This window comes from Elephantulus edwardii, unplaced genomic scaffold (genome assembly GCF_000299155.1).
Source record: "Elephantulus edwardii isolate Elephantulus edwardi_28Jun2011 unplaced genomic scaffold, EleEdw1.0 scaffold00104, whole genome shotgun sequence".
In the NCBI taxonomy this organism is placed as follows: Eukaryota; Metazoa; Chordata; class Mammalia; order Macroscelidea; family Macroscelididae; genus Elephantulus; species Elephantulus edwardii.
In genome coordinates, this window is record NW_006399854.1 from 12,045,325 (window position 1) to 12,066,266 (window position 20,942).

The 20,942-nt window shown below is 41.6% G+C and overlaps 2 protein-coding genes across 2 annotated transcripts in view; both read left to right on the forward strand.

Moving 5' to 3' along the window:
• The window catches only part of LOC102844227, a 53,014-nt gene extending 36,891 nt beyond the window's left edge, over nucleotides 1-16,123 (forward strand). Inside the window, exons 12-13 of the mRNA XM_006891834.1 lie at nucleotides 15,436-15,727; nucleotides 15,920-16,123. Coding sequence (XP_006891896.1) covers nucleotides 15,436-15,727; nucleotides 15,920-16,123 — 496 coding nt within the window. The remainder of the gene's footprint in view (nucleotides 1-15,435; nucleotides 15,728-15,919) is intronic.
• Nucleotides 16,124-16,260: 137 nt separating this feature from the next.
• LOC102844647 (gephyrin-like) overlaps nucleotides 16,261-20,942 on the forward strand; it is a gene marked incomplete at its 3' end in the record, with an annotated part of 706,808 nt that continues 702,126 nt past the window's right edge. Inside the window, exon 1 of the mRNA XM_006891835.1 lies at nucleotides 16,261-16,342. Coding sequence (XP_006891897.1) covers nucleotides 16,279-16,342 — 64 coding nt within the window. The remainder of the gene's footprint in view (nucleotides 16,343-20,942) is intronic.

Here is a 20,942-nt window from a genome sequence, read left to right on the forward strand (position 1 = left end):
TACTTTGGACATGTTGTGAGGAGAGACTGGTCCTTGGAGAGGGACATTATGCTTGGGAGGGTGGAGGGACGGCGCAGGAGAGGAAGGCCCTCTATGAGGTGCATTGATTCGGTGACTGGGATAATTGGAATGGGAGTGTCAGAGACAGTGCGATTGGCACATGACAGAGCGGAGTTTAGGCCTGTTGTACATAGGGTCGCTATGAGTCGCAAGCGACTCGAAGACACATAACAACAACAACAATAGCTATCAAGGGAGCTCTGGTGGCCTAGTGGCAAGAAGCGGTGCTGCAATCCTAAAGGTACACCAGTTAATGTCGAAGCCACCAGCTACTCCACAGGAGAAGGATGGGCAATCTCCTCCCATGTGATTAACTGTGTCTGAAAACCCACTGGAGAGTCAGCTACTGGTCAGTTTCGACTCAATGGTACACAACAACAAGAACAACAACAACAGGGGTATCAGATTTAGTAAATTATTTTTTTAAAAAATACAAGAATACATAAACACAGATTTCATTTATTTTAAGAATGATGCCATCATTATTTATCAGGGAGCCTGTGGAAAACTCCACTGTACTTCATAAGAAATGACTGAAACAAAACCCACAGAATATTATACTTTAGAATTAGTTTGAAAATATAATTATTGGGTGAAGTGGAATAAATTCTGACTTTTTTAAGTTATTAATTTTAATGAAAGTTTACAGAGACTTCAGATTTCCATTCTTACACTTACATTCATTCTTACACTTTTCTCCCTGCCCAACCTCCCCCTCCCCAGTTCGCTCTTCTCTTTGAAAAGTAAAAGAAAAATTCTTTCATTGTTATACTATCCCTCCCCCCAAGTCCATTCCACTATGCAGCCTTCGTTCTGGACTACTGTCATGACAATAATAACTAATCATACATCTCTTTTAAACAGTTCTCCTGTTTCAATGCAGTATACATAATTTATCCTATCTTTCTTAGTCTCTCCCCAAGCCCAATGTCAGTCCTGTTTTACAACAGTGGCACTATGCAATATTTGTCCTTTTGTCAGGAGATATTTTACTCAGCAAAATGTCCTTCAGGGTCACCCATTTTGAGTAATACTTCATGAGCTCTTTTTATCACTGCAGCGTAGTATTCCATTGTGTGAATATACCACAGCTTCTCTTCACAACCTTCTGTGACAAAGTAGAACTGCCTCATAGAGTTTCATAGGCTGTAGTTTTCTTAAGAGTAGATGACGAGGTCTTTTTCCCACGGAGCAACTGGGTGGGCTCAGACTGCCAACCTTCCAATCATCAGTCAAGTGCATAGCCATTCCATTACACCATTATACCATGACCTTGCAAAAGAAACATGAAAACTTTTAAAAAAGTATGAAAGCTATCACTACTATTCTGATACTTTTCTACACTTTCATCAGAATTAGATGTATAATGAAGCTTGTTGGTGCCCTACTTGTGTTATAAAAAAAAAGTGCCATATACAAGATATGAAAGTTGCCACTAGTGCCCTGAAAGCAAGCCTTACTTCTTGTAGTAAGAGTTGATATTGCGAAAAACTGAACATCAAGTCTTATGAGCAGGCCAGCTGAATTATGTCACTCTTAAAAATTACACCATTGAATTCTCGATCTCAAATAGCAGTGTGTGACATTAATGTGTGAGCACTGAAACTTGGAATCCTGAACTTGGTATAGAGACGCATGGGTAAATAATCAGGAATCTAGGGGCAATGAACCCTTAATTCTGTTTAATCACTCTTGCCAACAAAACCAACTTCTATTCTCATCTGAAGTGATTATGCCATCTTTGTCAGATAAGCCACTCTCCTAAGTAAAAACATTATCTCTCTTAACTCCTCTATTGAGATTAGATTTTGAAAAAAATAACTGAAACAGTACATTCACAGAGAACTACCAGAAATACAAATTGGAGTTAGAGAAGCCCTGGTATTAGAGACATTATCACCAATGATAGATGGATCTTGGCCAAAAGCAGAGCACCAGAGGAATGTCTATCTGTGTTTCATTGACCATGCAAAGGCATTTCAGTGTGTAAATCACAACAAATTGTGGCTAACCTTGAGAAAAATGGGAATCCCAGAACACTTAATTGTGTTTTTGTGAAGCCTATATTTGGACCAGAAGGCAGTCCTCAAAACAGAGAAAGGAAGCACTGCATGGTTCAAAATCAGGAATGGAATGATACATCTTGTGCAGAACAGATCTTTCAGAAAGCTGAGCTTTATGAGGAGGAGTATCATCAGGATTGGAGGAAGATTCATCAACAGTGTACGTTATGCAGATGATACAACCTTGCTTGCTGAATCTGAGGAGGACCTTACATGTTTACTGCAGAAGGTCAAGGACTGTAGTCCTCAATATGGTTTGAAGCTTAACATCAAGAAGACAAAGATCCTCACCACTGAGCCAATTGGCAGCACCATGATGGAGAAAAGATTGAAGTTGTTAACAATTTCAGCTTGTTCGGCTCCACAATCAACCCTCTTAACACCAGGAGGCAGAAAATCAAAAGACAAATTGTATTGAGAATGCCTGCTGTCAGCAGGAACCTCTCCAAAGTGCTAAAGTAAAGAGAAATGATGTCACTCTAGAAACTAAGGTACACCTGATACAAGCCATGGTCTTTGCAATTATTTACTATGCATTAGAGACCTGGACAATGAATAATGATGATAGAAGAATAATTGATGTCTATAATAATTGGTGCTAGAGAGAGTATTGAACATACAATGTACTGCCAGGAGAACATACAGGACTGTCTTGGAGAGGGTTAAGCTAAGTTTCTCCTTGGAGACAAGGATTTTGAAGCTCACACTTTGGACATATGACCAGGGTGGGAGCAGCTTTTGGAGATGGAAATCATGTTTGGAAGGGTGGAGGGATAGCACAGGAAAGGAAGATCCCAGATGAGATGGATTGACATGGTAACTGAGGCAATAGGATTAGTTGTGTTGGAGTCAGTGTGAGTGGCTCAGGATAGAGCAGGGTTCAGAGCTACAGTGCACAGGGTCACTATGAGTTGCAGGCAACTAGAAGGCACATAACAATGAGAGTAATCCATCTAAAAAGTCTTAGTCTGACCTATCACTTGACATACTATGTCAGGCAAATGTTGTAAAAGACACTGATGACTGTTCTTTAGACCTACTCTTACCACTCAGAAGCAAAAGCTCCTGGATGCTAAATAGACCCAAACACCCCAAGGAGTGAAGCATAAACTGCGACCCATGAAGTGCGTTATATTTTGAAAGAAGGCCTTCATTTTTTAGGATATATACAAATAAAACCCTGAGGAATATGTGTGGGGCTGGAAAGTGCATGGATAATGGTATAAGGAACATGGAGTTGGCAAAGTCTGAGTTTACTGATGCAAGCCCATGAAGTACACAGTCTTCAGTGTTTTACTTCTAGCAGTTAGAAAACAATCTAATACTTGATTTTGTTGCCTCACTGAATAATAGACTATGTGATGGCCAACAACTAGGTCAAATTGAAATGCTGGAGCTGCTTTTGTATACTGGAGAAGGTGTAAAAAACTTGGGAAATTGGCATGTTAGAGTGAGTTTATCAGGTTGCAACTGAAGACTTACTCAGGAATATCCAGAGAACATACGTTTCAATACAATGATGGGAAACAAATTTGTGAAGGTAGCTTCATTATATCCTTGAAGACAGTTGTGATTGACATTTAGCTCTAATGTGGCTGATTGGTTTCTGAGATGGTGAAAGCCAAGAGGCAGCAAGCAGTAGAAAGAGCAGTCTCACTTGTATGGACTTAAGGTCTTTGTGTTCCTAGTAGTGAGATAAACTGAGAAATCTACTTAGTTACTTGATCTGTCCAAATGGGAAGAATTCTAGATGGTTATCTTGAATTACCAGAATAAGAATCCATGGCCATCTCAATCAATCCCCACACTTGAGTCAATTTATAGGCCCATAACTCCTTGAATAGAAAGGAGGAAGCCAGTTTCCCCTGAGAAAAACCCTAATGCACAGCAAATAATTTATACTGTTCTTTCTTTTGGCCTTCCCAAAGAGGAACTACCTTATGTTTTGTGGGGGTGCCTATTTAATGGAGAAAAAGAAAGAGATGATTTTTCAGGGAGTTTTGGACTTTGGCCCTTTCCTGACACTAATTCCAGGTGACCTAAAACATTACTGTGCTCAAGACTTAAAGAAGTCAGGTCATCAGTGGAGTCTTAACTCAGGTCTAATGAAACCCTAAATTTATCCAATAGTAAATATCCCATTTCCAGCATAATTGAGATAGATATACCCAGCACCTAGTTATAACCCTACACAGGGTCCCTGACTGTAGGCAGGGCTACTGTGATGGTTAAGGTTGTATATCAACTTGGCTGCCTATGATTCTCTGGTTTGGCAGTTGTGATATGATTATTCCCATGACAATATTTGAGATAAAGTAGTCTTTCATTTGATAGGATTTACAATGAGTGTCCAATCAGTTAGGGGGAGGTTCAAACAGAGCAAGAAGACATCATATGCTTTAAAATCAGGTAAGGTGTGCATTTATTCAATTTGTAGGATCATCAAATAAGCTGAGAAGCTAAGATACAAAAAAGAAGACTGTGACAGTGGATATTAAAAAGAATAGTATTCAAATATTCTAACCAACAACTAAAGTCAAAGAGGAGGAAAAGAAGGATTTCTACTGACTTTTACATTCTGGAATTGATCAAATATACAATCAAGATGCATTAATAATTATTGGTGACTGGAGTGTAAAAGTTGGAAACAATGAGGAAGGAATGGTAGTAGCAAAGCATAGACTTGGAGACAGAAATCAGTCTGGAGACTGAATGGCTGAATTTTGTACATTTAATGATTTATTCATTGACAAATACCTTTTTTAAAAACACAAAATGTAACTTTACACCTATTGAACCTCACCTGACAGACTGCACAGGGATCTGACTACATCTGTGGAAAGAATCACTGGAAAAGCTCAAAATCAGTGGTCAAAACAAGGCTAGGTGCTGTCTACGTGGAACATACAATCAATTATTTATGTGCAAATTCAAGCTTAAGAAAATGAAAACAAGTCCACAAAAACCAAAATATGAATTTGAGTCCATCCTATCTGAATTTAAAAATTGTCTTAAGACAGGTTTGAGGCACTGAACACCAATGATCAAAGACCAAAAGAGCTGTAGAATGAAATAAAGGATATCACAGAGAAAAAAGGTCATTACAAAGACAGAGAAAGAAAAAACCAAAATGGATGTCAGAAGAGATTATAAAAATTGTATTAGAGCATCAAAAAGCCAAAACAATGAGATGTTAAAGTAAAAGAGCTAAACAGAAGATTTCAAAGAGCAGCTTGAGAAGACAAAGCAAAGTAATATAATGGCTTAGAGTTGGAGAACAAAAAGGGAAGAACTTGCTTAGCATTTCTCAACCTGAACAAAAAAATCAAAGCATTGAGTAGCAATACTGAGAAATGCTACGGGCAAAATCTTGAATGATCAAGGAAGCATCAAAAGAAGATGGGAGGAATACATGAGTCACTGTACCAAAAATAATTGGCTGACAAACAAAAATTTCAGGAAGTGCCATATGAATGACAGCCAATGGTAATAATGGAAAAAGTTCAAGTTGAACTGAAGGCATGCCAAAATATAAGGCTCCAGGGATCAAGGGGATAGAAACTGACATGTTCCAGCTATAGGTGCAGCCCTGGACATGCTCATTAGTCTATGCTAGGAAATCTGGAGGACATCTTCCTGACCAACTTACTGGAACAGCTCCATATTTTTTCCCATTCCCAAGAAAAGTGATCCAACAGAACATAGAAATTATCAAACAACATCATTGCTACAACATGCAAGTGAAATATTGCTAAAGATTATCCAAAAACAGCTAGGACAGTACATTAATAGTTCTGCCAGAATTTAAAGATGGGTTTAGAAGAGGCTATGGCACCAGAGATGTTACTGCTATGTCTGATGGAAATATTTCTGGCTGAAATACCAGAAGAACGTCTATTTGTGTTTCATGGACTATGCAAAGGCATTTGACTGTGTGGATCATAATAATAAATTATGACTCACATTGAGAAGAATATGAATTCCAGAACACCTTAGTGTGTACAAACAAAATCTATACCTAGACCAAGAAGCTATTGTCTGAAGAGACTAAGGGAACACTGGACATTTTAAAATCAGGAAGAGTATTTTTCAGGGTTGTATCCTTTCTCCACACCTATTAAGTCTGTATGCTGAGCACATCATTTATGAAGCTGGACTCTATGAAGAGAAATATGGCATCAGGATCAGAGGAAGACTTATCAACAACCTGCATTATGTAGATCTCAACCTTTCTTGCTGAAAGTAGGGCGAACTTGAAAAACTTGCTGCTAGGTCATGGACCATACCCTTCAGTATGGATAACCTGTCAATATAAAAAAACCCCAAGATCTTCACATTGGGCCTACAAACAACATCATGACTGATGGAGAAAGGAATAACATAACCACTTATTTCATCTTGGATCCACAATCCCTTGTACTAGCAGTCAGGAGATCAGGAGATGTATTGTATTGGGAAAGTCGGCTGACAGGGAACTTACCAAAATGCTGAAGAGCAATGATGTCAGTTTGAAGACTAAGGCACACCTGATGCAGGTCATCATCTTTTTTCAATCACTTGCTTTGCTTCCGAGAGCTGGGAAATTAATAAGGATGACAGAGGAAGATTTGATGTTTTGAGGTGTGGTGTTGGGGAAGAGTACAGAATGATTATCCCATTAGCTGCCAAAAGAACAAAATGTCTTGGAAATGGTACAGCCAGAGAGCTCTGTAGAGGTAAATATTAGAAAGCTTTGTCTCTCGCATTTTTTGGCATCTTGCTAGGAAGGGCTATTCTTTGGAAAGAATATCATGCTTGGACATATATAGGGTCAGAGGAAGAGAGAAAGAACCCTCCTCCCCCCCCACCCCGCGAAGAAATGACACAGTGATTGCAGCAATGGACTCCAGAGTTTCAGAGATGAAGAAGATGGCACAGGATAGGACAGGGTTCTGATCTGTTGTTCATTGAATCTCTAAGAGTTGTATGACTCTAAGGTACCTAACAACATACACATATGACACAATCTTTCTTGTTGAAAAGTTCTCAATTCACTTACTGATGAACAGACTATTGCCATTAAGTATGGATGGCACTTCAATATGTTGTTGTTTTTATGTTCTGTCAAGTCATCTGTGACTCATAGCAACCCTCTGTACAACAGCTCTAAACCCTGCTCTATCCTGTGCTATTCTCACTGCCTCCAACACCCCTACCCCCATTACCCCAGTCACTGAATCAATCCATCTCATAGATGGTCTTCCTCTCCTGCTCTGTCCCTCCACCATCTCACACATGAAATCCCTCCCCATGAAATGGTCTCTCCTTGTAACATGTCCAAAGTATGTCAGACGAAGCTTCAGAATCCATGCCTCCAAGGAGCAGGCTGGTTTAACCCTCTCCAGGACGAACCTGTTTTTTCTCTTAGCTGTCCATGGTATATACAATACTCTTCCCCAACATCACAGCTCAAAGGCATCAATTCTCCTACTATAATCCCTAGTCACTGCCCAACTCTCTGACACATAGCAAATGACTGCAAAGACCTTGGCTTGTATCAGGCACACCTTAGTCTTCAGATTGACAGAATTGTTCTTCAGTACATTGGAGAGGTTTCTAACAGCAGACTTTCCCATTGCAATACTTCTTTTAATTTCCTGGCTGCTGGTACCAAGAATGTTGATTGTGGAGCCAAGCAAACTAAAGCTATGAACAATCTCAATCTCTTCTCCATCTACCATGAGGCTGCCAATTGGCTGAATGGTGAGAATCTTGTTTTCTTGATATTGAGCCTCAATCCATATTGAATACTGCAGTCCTTGAACTTCTGCAGCAAGTGCTTCAGGTCCTCCTCAGTTTCAGCAAGCAGGGTTGTGTCATCTGCATAATACAGATTGTTAGTGAATTTTCCTCCAATCCTGACATTTCTCCTCATAGAGACCAGCCTCCTGGATAATCTGTTCTGCATATAGACTGAAAAGGTATGGAGATAGGTCACATCCCTTCCCAATTTTGGACCATGTAGTATTCCCTTGCTCTGTTCTGACAACTGCGCTTTAACATAAAGAGAACAAAAAAATTCTCACAACTTGGCCTATAAAGAACATTATGATATGGGAGAAAGACTGAAGTTGGTTTGGATTTCCTTTTACTTGGGTTCATCACAATCAACACCCATGGAACAATGTTCAAGAAATGGAACAGCATAATGCAATGAGAAAGTCTATAGTCAAAGACCTTTTTAAAGTGTCACTTTGAAGACCTGGCCCACACCATGGGAATTTAATCTCCTGATATACAAGTGAAAGCTGTACAATGAATAAAGAAGATCAAAGAATTAAAAAATGCCTTTCAATTGTTTTTGAAGAACATTGAATATACTATGGACCAGAACAACAAGCATCTGTCTTAATAGAAGTGCATCCAGAATTTTTCTAAGCAACAAGGATGACTAATAATTTGTCTTACATTCTCTACATAGGCTATCAGGAGTCCTCCTACTTGTAGTATAACATTAGAAAAAAAGAGGAATTCCTTCACCAAGATGGACTAGTACTGAGACTGCAACAATGGGCTCAAACCTAACAAGAATTGTGAAGATGGTGCAGGGCTGGGCAGTGTTTCTCTCTCATTCATAGGGCCTCTGAGATTGGAAGGCAGCTCTGATCGACAAGCGGTAAAAAACTGGGCTGCAATTGCAAAGGCGTGCGATGATGCAATAGTATATAACACTAACATGAAAACGAATTTGACTTTGCATACCTTCTAAAGAAGTCTCGGCAATCCCTCTTGTGCCCAGAGAAGGTGAAGAACTGCTGATTTAAATTTGTTTAAATCCACTGCCACAAGGCAGTTATGGCTCTTGGTGATTTTCTGTTGGGATGGTGAGACGATGAATCTTACAGGAGGAGACCGCCTATTTTTCTCTCTCTTGGAGTATCTGATAGATTTGAAGCATCCACCTTTTACTTAGTAGCACAAAACTATGCTGCCAAAATCAAACTCCATACTGACTGCCATTAAATGGATTCCGACATTTAGGGAACTTCACTGAGTTTCTGAGGATATAAATCCAACAAAAGGAAGCCTATCTTTCTCTTGTGGAACTGCTGATCAATTTGAACAGCAAAGCCTTTTGGTTAGTTGTGCAACACTCTATACGGAATAGGTTTCCAGCACTTCTTTATGTTTAGAGAATATCACCTTCACCACCACACAGGAAGAGTTAAAGCTCCCTGAGTTGGATTATTCCAGACACTTGTCAATGAAACTAAAGAATTTTTAACACTTGCCTGCGCAGGGTGCAGCCTTGGCTGCCCCAAGAAGCCTGAACACCACAGAAGTGAGTGGCAAGGAGCACAGAGAGAAATCTGCCTGCAGGCACAGCTGAGAAAGATGTTGCTCTAACTGAAAACTGTCTACACCTTGCTGTTGTGTACTGTAGAGTCTGAATGAACCCATAGCTGACCCTCTAGAGGGTTTTCAGAGACAGTAAATCACACGGGAGATTACTCATCCTTCTCCCGAGGGGGAGCTGGTGGATTTGAACTGTGTGCTTTTGGGATTATAGTGCAGTTCCTTACCACTAGGCCACACACCCTACTTGATCATAAATTGTAACGTGATACAACCTAATAAACTCCATGCTGTTGTTGTTTGGATGCTGTTGAGCTGACTGACTCATCACAACCTTAAGTACATCAGATTAAAACACTGCCTGATCTTGTGCCATCTTGTCTCTGCTGTGCCTAAGGACATCACTGCAGTATGCATGTCAATCCATCCTGTCAAGGGTCTTCCTTCCCTTTTTCAGACTCTCTGCTTTTCCTAGCATGATGTCTGAGTGCTTCTTCTTCCAAATAACATGTTCAAATTATGTGAGATGAAGTTTCACCATCCTCGACTCTAAGGAGCACCGTGGCTGCACTTTTTAATACAACCCATAATGAATATTGTCTGTGTCATTCCAGCGAATTATAGAATTTAGGAGAAAAGCTGAGTGCAATGGAAAGGACAGTTGGTGTCAGAATTGGTAAAAAGGTTGCAGGGAGGATTTATGTCTGACATCTACCTCATGGGAATCAACTTTGGACTGCCGAACTTGATACTCTCCCTTTGGAGAGTTAGAAGGGGTCAGATACTCCTGCCATGCTATTCTTACACTCAGCTTACATTGTATCTTCACTAAGAATAACAATGGCATCTTAACTGAAGGCAAAATGTCCATTTTATTAGCAGAAATGAATACATCTCATCAGATTTTGGAAAACTATTTCTGAGGGAAAGCATTAGACTACCTGGAGCAATTAGGTATTCTCTTCCGATGTCTATTCAATCTGTAAACCAAGCAAATTATTTGAGAATTTGGACTCTATGAAAAGATTGTGGCATCAAGATCAGAGGAAGACTCATAAATAACCTGTGTTATGACAGTAACTTGTTTGCTGAAAGTGAAGCATTTGTTGCAGAAATTCAAAGTATACAGCCTTCAATATGGACTGCTTCTCTGTGTCAAGAAAACAAAGATTTTTATCACTGGACAACATCACGATAAATGGAGAAAAGAGCAAAATGGCCAAAAACTTCATCTTATTTGGATCCAGAATCAACACCCTTGGTACCAGTGATCAGGAGATAGGAGCTATATTGCACTGGGAGTTTCCAGTTTGAGATCTCTCCAAATTATTGAGGAGTAATGCTATCAGTTTGAGAACTAAGGTGCATCTGATTCAGGCCATGGTCTTTCTAATCACCTGCTATGTTTCTGAGGGCTGAACAATAAGGATGGCAGAAGAACTGATGATTTTGAGCTCTGGTGTTGGACATCCAATGGATTGCCAAACAATAAACAAATATGTCTTAGAGAAAGTGCAGCCAGAGTGCTCTCTGGAGGCAAAGATGGTAAAGCTTCATCTCATATACTTTGGGCACGTTGCTAGGAGGGGATATTTCTTGGAGGGGGCATGATGCTCAGAAAGGTAGAAGGTTGGTGAAGGAGGGGCACACAGTGGATTGACAGTGACTGCAGCAATGGGCTGTGAGTGTAATTTTAATATGTGGGTAAAATGGGCTCTGGTATGTGAGGAAGGCACAGGACAGGGTTCAGATCTGTTGTTCATAGGGTCGCTGTGGGTCATATTAGACTCAGTGGCACCTAACAACCACCATCACTACCATCAAGGGTAAATTTTTTTCCCCCCTCAAAAGTCAGTAGTCTGTCTTAAAATACAACACACAATTCCAATCACAGCTGCCATTAAATCAATTCTGAATCATGGTGACCCCATGTTTGTCAAGACTAAGATTGTTTTGTAATGTTTTCAGTGGCTGGTTATTTGTAAGTGCATCAGCAGGCATTCCTGGTTTGGAATAACTCCAGCCTCCAACCTTTGGTTAACAGCAGAGCACTGCATTAACCCTCTGCACTATTCACAAACTTATGGAGAGACTTGTATTTTTTTTTTCTGAATGTGACTAATTTACAATTTTTTTTTGTAATAACTTTTAAAGAACATGTTGAGCCCTCTTTTCAGATAGGCTACATTTCTACATTTTCATGAAATGCAAAAAAATAATGTAATCTGTCAGTGCCTGATTCAGTCAATATTTATCTTGATTACAATCTAGTTTCCTTTTAGAGGAGGGAGGAAAAGTCAAAATCAATCTAGTATTCATTTTTATTTAAACAAAGAAAAGTAGGACTTAATATATTCACAATGTTTGGTGAAAGCATTCACCCAGTTGTAATTTTGTTCATTATCCAATTTGGAAAAAGCATTTCTAAATGGCAAGAGTGGAATGGCCCTAGAAGAAGAATCATTCATTCCCAAATTCATTCTTGCCTGCATCTAGTGTAATGAGTAGAGTCTGATCCCACAAAAAGTCAATAAGCTAAGTACACTGTCATTGGAAAACTCTCTGAGATGGATTAATACTTACAACGCTTCAAACATATCAATGATTTAAAGGATGGTGTAAAACCATACAATGTTTTGATATGCTGTACATAGATTACTATGACTAGAAAGCAAATCACAAAAGCAACAGTGATCCTGAAGTTGAGATTAACTACAAGGAATACTAAGGAAGGATAAGGGTAAATACATGATATTTCTATTGATAAAATTCCATCTTTATAATGAAAATTATGAATGTTTAGCATGTACCTGTCTTTGATGCTGCCGCCAATGGTTAATGTAGTTTTCACTATCAAAACCTTAAAAATGGAGAGACTAAGGGAGCTCCTGTGGCCTACTGGCAAGAAGCTGCACTGTAATCTCAGAGTTATGTGGTTTGAATCTACCAGATGCTCTGCTGGGGAAGGAGGGGCAATCTCCTCCTGTATCAGTTAGATCTGATTTGATGGTACAAAAAAAATAATAAAAAGAATCTTAAAAATTAGAGAGACTAAATCCTTAGGCACTTGTAATACTTCAGATAGGTTTAAATTTTTTACTTCTGGTCTTCCCCATCTCCTGCAATATGTTTCCAAGACATTTGTCAATAATGGAAAATAGTGCTCTCCTCCTACTTTCCAGAATATTTTCTTTGATATAATAATTCTTTCCAAGATGAATTTTGAAGAAATGTCGTACTGTAGCAGTAGGAAACAAATATGCATATACTGAAATATTTATTCACTAACCACAAAGAAGAGAAATTGAAACTAAATAATGTCACTGAATTTTTCCTTGATGTATTTTTTTTTGAAAGCTTGCTGAACTCAAGATAAACACACTTAAGAAAATTGTTGGAAGACAAGTATGTATTATACTTGTCTAGTTTAATCTTATCTTTACCAGAAATTTTATTGCTAACATTCAGCAAAATGTAACACATGTACATACTCTAGTTTTAGTTTATATTAATCTTTTCCAATTAACATTTCATGAACTTCATCAATATCACTTTCCAAAAACTGGAGAAATAAGAATGTATGAAAACAATCTCATTGTTGTCTAGTCAGTTCTGATTTACAGTGATCCTCTATAAGGTTTCTGAGGCTGTACATTGTACAGGATACTGTCCATCTTTCTCCTAAGAATCCTCAAGTGCATTTGAACTTCCAGAGAAGTGTAGTCTTTCAGTTGGCAGTGAAATTTCCTCTGGATTAGGGCACCAGAACTTTCCCAATCTGGATTCATAGTTCTGAATTTTATTTAAATCAAGTAATGCTCTTTTTTCCCTTCTAATCATCCCTATTACTATTAAGGGATTCTGTTGGTCTAGTCATTTATTGAAAAAATTCTGGTGGTATGTGTTAGGTGCTCATCAAAAGTTCAGTGGTTCGAATGAGAAAGATGGGCAATCTTGTCCCATAAAGATTTATAGCCTTGGAAAACCAAGAGGGTAATTCTGAGTTGGAATGGACTTGGCAGCAGTAGGTTTGGTTTGGGGGCTTTATTATTGTTAAAAGTCCTGTTGGCACAACAGTTAACACTCAACTCCTAACATGGCAAGTTTGGCGCTTTGAACCCACCAGCCTAGGTTGATGAGAGAAAAGATATGGCCGTCCTATCAGGTTTCTGTGATTCAGGATCAACCGGAAGACACTAGATTTGGTCGCTATTATCTCCAGTTTGTGGTAAATAGGTAAATATTAATCTACTTTAACCTCCCAGTATTTGTCTATTCTAGATATTTTATATAAGGAAGATAAAAACTCTTATCATTTAGTGTCTGATTTATTTCACTTTTCAGTTTCCAAGATTTGCCCATATGGTAGCATGTGTCAGAGCATTAAAAAAAAATGAATAATCCACTGGACATCATCCTTGTGAGGGTGGAAAGCAGGCACAGGAGGGGAAGGCCCTCTAGGAGGTGGATTGATTCGGTGACTGGAGTAATCAGGATGGGAATGTCAGAGACCGTGAGATTGGCACAGTACAGAGTTTAGGACTGATGTACATAGGGTCGCTATGAGTCACAAGCTGATGGTTCATAACAGCAACAACAATGTATAACCCACATTTTATCTATTCATCACTTGATACTTAGATGGTTTCCACCTAATTACTACAAATAATGCACAATGAACATTATCGTGTTAACAACAACAACAGTCAGAGTTTCTGCTTTTAAGTCTTTTTGCTATATATTTAGGAATGGATGGATCATATGCGGGACTATATGGCAATTTTTTAAATTTTCTGAGGAACCACCAAACTCTTCCACGGTGGTTGCGCCATTTTACATTCTCACAAACAACAATTTTTAGTTTTTCAACTTCATATTCTCAAGAACTTTTTATTGTTCATAAAAAAAAATTAAGGATCTTAGCTCTGGTGGCCTTGAGGGTAGGGAGTTGTGCTGCCAACCCAAAGATAGGCATATCTTATTCACCAGCTGCTCCTCAGGAAAGATGGGTCATCCTCTTTGCGATTCACGAAGAAACCCCTCCGAAAATCTACTGGAGGGTCAGTTATAAATCAGTTTCAATTGGATGCAATGAGTTGTTGCTGAGCTGAGTAACGGGAGGAGGTAAATCATTGTGATTGTTCTTTGTAAATGAAGGTCTTCAAAGCTTTCCTGGATCCACGTGGATTCTCTTTTGAGGCGGCTATTCCTCAAGTCTTATTTTGCATGCCTTTCAACCAACTAGGAAGGGTTGGAATCCATTCTCCAGCTTTGAGGGCGAAAGACGGGCTGCTTCTCTCATACGGACTTAAGAGCTTCAGAAAACACATTTGCCATGATAGAATTTACTAGACAGCAGGGGATTCGTGGGGTGGGGTGTTACGTACACACACACAAACACACACACTCAGAAGTTGAAAGGGTCAGAAAGAAACTGACATTAAAACGCTACAGGTGATTAACAGGAAAGGCACACGAAATTAAACACCATCTACAGCTATTTAAAATATCCCACGGATACTGAAATGAAACTGAACTGGCATAGTATGGATTCCATTTCCAGTATTGGAACCGCAGTTCAAAGAGGCAACATGACGGTCTTTAAGGGGCGGGGGGGGGGGGGGCATTTTAACTTAAAAAAAAAAAAGAGAGAAAGAGAAAGAGAGAGAGACAGAGAGAGAGACAGAGAGAGAGAGACAGACAGACAGAGACACCCTGCCAGTGAAAAACTAAAAAAAAAACAAAAAACTGTGGGGGGAAGATGGGGAGAAAAAGAAAATCCATTCACGGTGCCCTGGCACGAACTGCGAAGACTGGCTGGTGAGGGCCGCTGCGCCAGTCATGACTTGGAAAGGGCACTCTCAAAGCTCTGGAGAAGCGGCAAAGCCCCGCTGGGCCACTGGACTGGGGAAACAGGAGGCTAAAATAAGGCGGAATGGGATACCTCCTCCTTCGCCCACGGCGAACTCGGTGACAGGCGCCGCCGTCCTGTCACCCACGCGGCTTTCGAAGCCACCTCCAGCTTGCTCGGTGCCTTCAGAGGGACGGACGGCCGCTCGGGAGAGCTCCGCACGCCGAGCCACCTCCCACCCGCACCGAGTGGCTCGGCCGCCCGCGGGGAGAGCCAGTCCCAGGAGGCTGACTACGGACGAGACGCCGAGCTCGGCAGGGGATTGCTTCTGTCTGGGGCTCGGCTGAAGCCGCTTTCGTGTCTGGCGCGCACCCGCACCGCGTTCTCTCAGCCAATCCGGCGCTACTCGCGCGCCCAGGTGGGTTCCCTCGGCCTTTTCAGGCAGGGCCCGCTCCTTCCCACTCCCAAAACTCCGCAACCAGGCTATCACTCCTCCCTTACTCTCCACGAGTTCCACGCCTTGGAGTGTAGCTCCGCCCCTGTCCCTGAGGCCGCCCCCGCAACCTCCCGAGCGTGTGCTCCCCTCTCCTCACACTCTGCTGTCATCTAGCCGCTCCGGGTCTCGCGCTCTCCGCAGAACGGCTTTAGTCTCTTGGGCCTCACACTGACGCTTCCGCCCGCTTTTCCCGGAGCATCTGCCGCGTCCCCTACCCCAGCGCCCTGTCTCCGGCCAGCCTCGGGGTCGCGCTCCCAGGCTCCGCCCCCTTCGGCTCGCGCACCCGGGGCCCGGCTTCTCTCCCACTCAGGCCGCTAAGCGCCCTGCCGCCTCAACCCCTCCTTCCCCGTTAGCCACGCGCTCCCTGGGCGCCCTCGCTCTCGCGCTCTCCGAGGCGAGCGCGCTCCCGGCTCGCGCGCTCCGGGCTCCGGCTTCTCCCGGCTTCTGTCAGTGCGGTGACTGCGCTGGGAAACATGGCGACCGAGGGAATGATCCTCACGAACCACGACCATCAAATCCGCGTCGGAGTCCTCACAGGTAACCAGGGGGAGAAGACTTAGGGCTGCTGCGGTCGCTATCCGCGACTTGTTTCTGGCTTCTCTCCGGAGTGGCCCAGTTCTGCGGCCTCCAGGAGGAGGAGGGCAGGCTGAGGAGGGGGCGCCAGGGGTGCGTTCTACAACTGCTGAAAGCTGCCGGAGGTTGGGGTGTTCCCGCGGGTGCCCCCGGGGTCTAGCCTGGCCCCGTGGGATGTCTGGCCCCAGCGCCTTTGCAGCCGAAGTCCCTGGCCCCCCGGGACTAAGGGGCCGGCGCGGCGGGCGCTGCGGGGCTCCGTGCTGCCGGTGCGGGCGGCGGGATCCCGGCTCCGACGTGCGAAGCACGCCGCTCAGGGCTTGCTGGGGTGCACCCTCCGCTGATGCTCATCTAGCAGACGGGGGAACCCCATCTCCACGCCCTCCCAGCCCTTTACCCCCTACCCCAAGACCCCTGCCGAGTTTTGGCCTCGCTCGCCCCAGACACGAGTCGGACTTGATCGTGGCTGTTCTTTAAGCGAAAACTCTGCTCTGCTTGCCCCTCGGAGGCCGGGCAATCCCCATAGCCACCCTTGGGACACCCCACACCTCCGTCCGGAGGTGGGGTCTCGACTTGCGCCCGGACCTCTCAAAGTGCCTGCATTCTGCCTTCCGTGCAGAGGGCCCTCGGTGCCCGCCTTGGCGTTTCCTAGCGACGGAAGGACGGGTTGCGTGCAGCCTGCGGCCGGGGATCCTGTCCGTGCTCGCGGAGCGCGGAGGATTCCCCCACTTGGGCGCCTCTGGCCCCCTCCCACTTGGGGGTGCCCCTCCCCCCTCGGTGGCTGGTCTCGAGGCTCGCGAGCGGCTCACTTTTCCCGGGTCGCGCTTCCCTCGCTCGCGGGCGCGGTGTGTGCTCTGCATGTCTGATTCCGTTGCGCTGGGTTTGGTTAATAGCCCTCTGCTCGCGGATAGGCAGTTGCTGCAGGGCTTGACTTCCAAGATGAATAGCACGCCGATTTGTAGGGGTTTCTGCTGTGGTTCTTTACTTGGCAAGGTTTGCGTGTAATTGAGCGGCGAGGCGGGGGTTAAAGAACTATATTTGGAACCAGACGGTTTAGTTTGGAGTAAAGGAAATCCAAGACTCGGTGATGTGATTTCGGAAAAAGAGATGTAGACGGGAATCCTTGTGTCTCCCCCTCCCCCTTCTTTTCTGATTTTTTTTTTTTTTTTGGTCACATTCTGACAAGTTGAGACGGTGCTCGAGAAGGGACTAAATTGAATGAGACTTGCCTTTATTATTAGGGAGAACGATCTCCGCTACTGCGGATAGATACTGAGTGCAAAGCTTAATTTAGCTCATGAGTTTTACGCAAAAGGAATATCCAGCACTCTTCCTCTCTTTTAAGTAAATGAATTGCCTTTCCTTGCTATTCTTGCTAGATATTAACTGTGATTTGTTGAATTTTCCTCTACGAGAGCCCTTGGACTCTTGAGGTTCTGGTCTAGACCAGTGACAGGGCAGGGAACCCCGAAATCTGAAGGCATGCTGTTCTCTTGTTTTAGTGCTGAGACTGATACCTTGTGTGGAAATTCGGTTGTACCTCTGCATTGTTCGAGTTGACATTGGTGCTTTTTAAAGAATTTGATTATGGTATGTAAAAGTGTACCCTGTATCAGCCTTCAACATGCACCTACAATTCTAGGCACACTTTGAAAAATAATAGAATAGTGAGAATGAAGCTTAATAGAAACTCAGTTGTGTCAGCCGTCATAGAAATGAAAAGCCGTAACTGTTCACCAGTTAAACCATAATGGTTTTAAAAATTGTTGTTTATTCACGCCTCTCTTAATAGTTTTATCTGATGATTTATTTTACTTTGATCAAATGACATAATTAATAACGTGTTTCGTGAAATGTTTTGAAAAATGCAGCGCCTGTCTGGTATCCCTATAGTCATATGAGGTATGCAAGCAACTGAGCAATCAGTGGATGTAATTATTAAATGGTTTCATGTATTAAAATGGTCTCAATAAGTTAACTATGCATTTACACCCCAAATATAAAAGGATTCCCATGTTTAGATGAACTAGAACTTTACCTGATTACTACATTAATTAGATCCAAGGAGAAATTGACATTTTTAAGGGAAGATGAAAGTCAGCAAACCTTATAAATTATTATGTAGATGAAGATGTGGCACTTGAACAAAATAAAACGGAGTGGCCTTGAAGTGCTCAAGTGGAGTAGGTAGGTGGCATAGACTGAATGTCAAGGAAAGAAAGAAGATAACTTTGGCAGTGGGATGAAAGACAATCTGGAGAAGCCGTCTCATGAGAATGAGGTATAGTAATACGGGGTGGAGATGTGGGGGAGAAAATCTAGAGCCAGGAATAAGGCTGTCACTGAAGGAATGAAAAGGATGCTGCATATTTGATAGAAGTGGTAATAGAAAACAGTAGGATTTGATGATAAATGGACATTGCAAGCAAGAAATAACTGAGGATTTCCCCCCTCTCCTAAATTATTGATATAAATATTGCCTCCTCTGATGAAGCCTGAAAACATTGGAGAAGAGTCAGAATAAAGAACACTAGTACTCAGGCTTTATATAGTTGTTTCATAGCTTAATTTCTATGGTCTTAACATTACATTTGATTTAGTGGTGGGAAGGTGGTGGTCCCTTGAAAAGTGGAGTTATATTGTGCAGTTTTTCTGTCTTCTGGAAAATTGAAGTGTTGTAATTTTGTTATGTAAAATTATTCTGTACTGAGCTTTGAGCACTATGATTTTATACTTCAGAAAATCGAGTTAAGAGGCCACACTTAAAACTGTGATTTCATGAGTTATAATTTGTGGCTTTTTGAAAGGTAGAGGACTTGTTGTGCAAAACATTCTCTACATTCTTTGCAGCAGTGAATTTTAATATTTTACGAAGGTATTGACTACTCTTCCCTACGTATATATTTTACATATGTTAGGTAGAATTTGGTGAAATTGTACTGCCATTTCCAATGGGTTTAATTGACTTCTTTTTGACAGTTTTGCTAATCTATTGGAGGATACTGTCTGTGCTTCAGAGCTTTTAATTTTTTAGATTTTTGTAATCTTAATCTCAGTTTTGAATTTGCAAAGTGTTTTGCAGTGTTTTGAAAGGATTTATTGTACTTGTATTGATATTTTGAGAGAATAATCGTTGAAGGGGAAATATTTAGCAAAGGCATTCCTTTTTTTTTTTTACCATCTTGAATCATTTAGGATGTGGCAGTTAGATTTGAATAATTTAGGATATGACAATGAATGTAATGTTGATATTTTAGTTTTGTTAGTGACTTTTTAATCTAGAAAATGAGGTAGGTATATACGTAAAAATAGGTAGCACATCGAAACATTTTGTATTGAAGACTATTGCTCTTTATCTATGAATAATATCTTAATAAGTAACTGTGTTGATTTGTCAGTTATGAAGACTACATGGCTTTCATTATATGGCAACCTAAGTTTTATTTTTAGTGTATTTGTTTTTAATGCTCATTATGCCTGCTTCTATTTATAGCAAACCAGCAACTAAAGATAATGCAATAATAAATAACATGAGACAAATAAACAAGATTTAGGCTAGCCAGTGTTTAGATTTTTTAATAGTTTCGGTAGTAATTATATAGCCAGTCGTAGCAATTACACAGCAGACATACTATATTTCAAATGTGTTGCTTTTTATCTCCTTTCCCCCCCTGTTTTGTAAGAAACTATCAAGGCAGCACAGTAATTTTATATATATAAAATTTCCATGGAATCATTATAAAAAATAATGAATACATGCATATTTATACCATAGAGTCAGATAGATTATGCTCCACTGGCTATTTAATATCACATTATCTAGCCACTGCTAATGAGTCAAAAAATGCACATTTGTAGGAAAGAGGATGACTTTAAATTATAATTTTGCTCTGGCATTACACATTTTCTTTGCACTGAGGAGATTTGAAATTAGTAGGAAATACTGGAACAAATTATAAGATGAAAGCAAAAAACCCTCCATTGCCAGGGAGTCAGTTTCCACTCTTAATGGCCCTTATAGGATGGAGTAGAACTGCCCCACAGAGCTTCCAAGGCTATGATCCATACAGACTGTCTCAGCTTGTTCCAGAACGGTAATGGGCTTGAACTACTGACCGCTTGGTTAGCAGCCAAGCCCTTTAACTACTGTGCCACCACTCTCATGTGGAACCGACTTAACGCCTACTCCAGCAGGCTTTCTGAGGCTGTAAATCACAGGGGATGCAAAGATGATGGAGCAGTTTTCTCCTGAGGAGCAATTGGTGGACCTAGCTACTAGGGAGGAGCCACCTTTGGGTTAGGAGTGTGCAACTCCTTGGGGACTAAACCACTATGGTTCCCTTACCTTGCCACCAGAAGTGGCCTCAATGTGAAACACACAACAAACAAAAACCAAAAAACCCCTGGAAGCAACTCAGACTCCTTGCTGTCGAGTCAGAACTCATAACTAACCTCCACTGGGTTTGTGAGGCTATAAATAGCCTGGATAGAGTTTGCCTATTTTTCTCCCAAGGAGATGCTGGCGAGTACATTGGCCTTTGAGTTTGCAGCTCAACTAAAAGCTTTA